The sequence below is a fragment of the Neopelma chrysocephalum genome, unplaced genomic scaffold (genome assembly GCF_003984885.1).
Source record: "Neopelma chrysocephalum unplaced genomic scaffold, ASM398488v2 Primary Assembly neopelma1_376, whole genome shotgun sequence".
NCBI lineage: Eukaryota > Metazoa > Chordata > Aves > Passeriformes > Pipridae > Neopelma > Neopelma chrysocephalum.
In genome coordinates, this window is record NW_020898040.1 from 69,647 (window position 1) to 73,215 (window position 3,569).

General features: G+C 50.5%; 1 protein-coding gene across 5 annotated transcripts in view; it reads left to right on the forward strand.

Moving 5' to 3' along the window:
• The first annotated feature begins 320 nt into the window (after nucleotides 1-320).
• NF2 (neurofibromin 2) overlaps nucleotides 321-3,569 on the forward strand; it is a 49,122-nt gene continuing 45,873 nt past the window's right edge. For 4 of the 5 annotated variants that reach the window (XM_027706448.1, XM_027706449.1, XM_027706447.1 and 1 more), the window contains exon 1: nucleotides 366-479. In XM_027706448.1, the coding sequence (XP_027562249.1) occupies nucleotides 366-479 (114 nt within the window). Of the gene's footprint in view, nucleotides 480-3,569 lie in introns of all 5 variants that reach the window. The other variant, XM_027706446.1, reaches the window with a different exon arrangement.

Here is a 3,569-nt window from a genome sequence, read left to right on the forward strand (position 1 = left end):
TCCCGTGTCCCCCCTCGTGTCCCCCCATGTCCCCGTGTCCCCGTGTCCCCCCGGCGCCTCCGGGTCCCAGCGCCCGCCCCCCTTACTCCACACCGCGCGCCGCCAGGGGGCGACACCTCCCCGCCCATTCCTTCCCTCACCCCGCGCTCTGAGGCGGCCCCGCCTCGCCCCGCCCCTTCCCTTGACCGACGCCCTCTCTACCCAATCACAGGCGCGGTCACTCCCGCCCCTGGAGTTTAGCGGTTTCCATTGGACCCGTGGCGCGGCGGGGGCGGGCCCGCCGAGCGGCGCGGCCAATGGCGCGGCGGGGGGGGCGGGGCGCGGCCGCCATGGCGCCGGGGCCGCGCTGACCGGCCCGAGCCGCCATGGCCGGGGCCATCGCCTCCCGCATGAGCTTCAGCTCCCTCAAGCGCAAACAGCCCAAGACCTTCACCGTGCGCATCGCCACCATGGACGCGGAGATGGAGTTCAGCTGCGAGGTGAGGGCCGCGGCGGGGAGCGGGGCGGGCCCTGAGAGGGGACGGGCCCCCCCTGACCCCTCCCCAGCCCTGAGGGCGCCCGGACCCCCCGGAGGGTCCCGGGGCCTGGCCCGGCCCGGCCTCGGTTTGGTTGTAATTTCGTTATAATTCGGAGTTATCTTGGGGTAACTCGGCGTGATTTGGGTTATAATTGAACTTTATCGTGGTTATAATTCGGGTTTATTTTGGTTGTAATTTGGGTTTATCCCCGGCTTTATTTTGGCTTTAGTTCAGGTTTAGTTTGAGTGTAATTCAGGTTTATTTTGGTTATAATTTGGCTTGATCTTGATTATAATTCAGCTTCATTCTGGGTATAATTCGGTATGGTTCTGGTTGTAATTCAGCATGGTTCTGGTTATAATTCTGTTTATACTTTGGTTATAATTCGGTTTATACTTTGGTTATAATTCATGTTTATCTTAGTTATAATTTCGTTTATGCTTTTGCTATAATTCAGTTTATACTTTGGCTATAATTTGGGTTTATCTTGGTTATAATTCAGTGTTATTCTGGGTGTAATTCACCTTTATTTTGCTCGTAATTCACTTTTATTTTGGTCATAATTCAGCTTTATTTTGATCATAATTAATCTTTATGTTGGTCATAATTTGGCTTCTCTCTGGGTATAATTCATCTTTATCCTAGTTATAATTCAGGTTTATTTTGGGTTTAATCCAGCTTTATTTTGGTTATAATTCAAGTTTTGTTTGGATGTAATTCAGCTTTAGTTTAGTTATAATTCAGTGTTATTCTGGGTGTAATTCAGATTTATTTTGGTCATAATTTGGCTTTATCCTGGTTATACTTTGGCTTCATTCTGGTTAAAATTTGACCTGTATTTTGGTTATAATTCAACTTTATTCTGGTTATTGTTCAGCTTTATTTGGGTTATAATTCAGATTTATTCTGGGTGTAAGTCACCTATATTTTGGTCATAATTTGGCTTTATCCTGATTATAATTTGGCTTCATTCTGGGTATAATTTGGTTTATACTTTGGTTATAATTTGGCTTTATCCTGGTTATAACCCAGCTTTATTTTTATTATAACTCAGGTTTAATTTGGGTGTAATTCAACTTTATTCAAGTTACAATTCAGCCTTATTCTGGATTTAATTCACCTTTATTTAGGTTATAATTTGGCTCTATTCTGGCTATAATTCAGCTTTATTCCAGGTGTAATTGAGCTTTATCTTGGATATAACCCAGCCTTATTCTGCTTTAATTCAGTTTTTTCCTGGCAATAATTGAGTTTTATTCTGATTATAATCCAGCTTTATTTTGGTTCTAATCCAACCTTATTCTGCCATCCCAGCCCAAGCCACCCCGAGGTGACCAGGGCTCGAGGGATCCCAGGCTTCAATCCACAGGGATCCAACTCCAAGCACTCCACAAATACACAAGGGTGGAATTTTGGCACTTTCCCAAGGATTAGGGGTGCTCTGAGGGGGTCCAGGTCTGTTTTTTCTCTGATAATTCCCCTTTTTTGGGCCCTTGGAACTTGTAAAACGTTCTCCCATTCCATTTGCTGCCAGACCCTGGGATCTGCTCTGCTTTTCCATCTGATCCAGAGGGATTGGACACACGAACATCTCTCTCCACTTCAACTTCTTCATTGAATAGTTTATATTTCATTAGTCTGACCCAAATCCTGGTGGAATCCCAGCTCCCCTCAGCCAAGGAGTGTTTGTCATCACCAATTTCCTTGCTCTGGAAATCTCTTGTCAGCCTTGAAGAACTTCCTGCCTTTCCCAGGGATGAAGGATTTACTGTGGGCAGCAGTGAGAGCTTCCCTCTTCCAGCAGAGTTGGAGCACTTGGCTCTGCTCTTGCCTGGTTTTTCCAGGGCTGCCAACAATAACTGATGATGGAAAGTGAATAATTCTTTATTTCACTGTCGGTTCCCGTTGGGATCAGGGATTTGTGCAGAGGTGAGGCAGCGATCCCGTGGGATTTGGCTGTGGAACTTGTGCATCTTCAGCTGACTCTTTGGGGAGGTTCCTGCCAAAGTAACTTGTTGCTGCAGATGGACTTCTCCAGCTGGAAGGAGCTCGGGAGCTGCGAGTGTGGTCCTGCCGAGGGCTCCTGGATCGTGTCGGAGCTGGCACGGGAGGGATGCAGCGGGAATTCAGGCCTCAGCACTCGAGCAGAAAGGAGGGAAATAGTCATAGAATCCTGGAATGCTTTGGGTGGGATGGGACCTTAAAGTTCATCCAGTCCCACCCCTGCCATGGGCAGGGACACCTCCCACTAGCCCAGGTTGCTCCAAGCCCTGTCCAACCTGGCCTTGGACACTTCCAGGGATCCAGGGGCAGCCACAGCTTCTCTGGGCAACCTGTGCCAGCCCCTCCCCACCCTCACAGAGAAGGATTTCTTCCCCACTATCCCATCTATCCCTGCCCTCTGGCAGTGGGAAGCCATTCCCTGTGTCCTGTCCCTCCATCCCTTGTCCCCAGTCCCTCTCCAGCTCTCCTGGAGCCCCTTTAGGCCCTGGAAGGGGCTCTCAGGTCTCTCTGGATCCTTCTCTTCTCCAGGGGAACCCCCCCAACTCTCCCAGCCTGGCTCCAGAGCAGAGGGGCTCCAGCCCTGGCAGCATCTCCATGGCCTCCTCTGGACTTGCTCCAAGCACAGGACACCCCAGCTGGAGGTGGGAGCTTTATCCAAGCTTTATCCAAGCAGTGCAGCTTCCTGGCTGGATCTCTGGCCCCATCTTTGTCTCATGATTGTGCAGCTCTGGGGAAAGCCCCTTATTTTGCTGACTCTGCAGAAACACCCTGAGCCTGACACGGGACAGGTGGATCAGACACACCCCGAGTCCCTGGGATTGGGAATGTGGCCCAGGGAAGGGCTTGGCTTGGTCCACACCCACGGTGGGACCTGGAGCCAGGAGTGGAGTTTGTGCCCTCCTGAAAGTCAGCGAGGAGGGAGAGTTGATGGTATGGGGAGGACTGTGCTCCTCCCTGAAGGAATCCAGCCCTTATCCCAGGGTTTGTTGGGAGAGGAGTGAGCAGCTCTGTGTTTGCCTGGGTATCTGTGTGTCTGAGGTGTCTTTG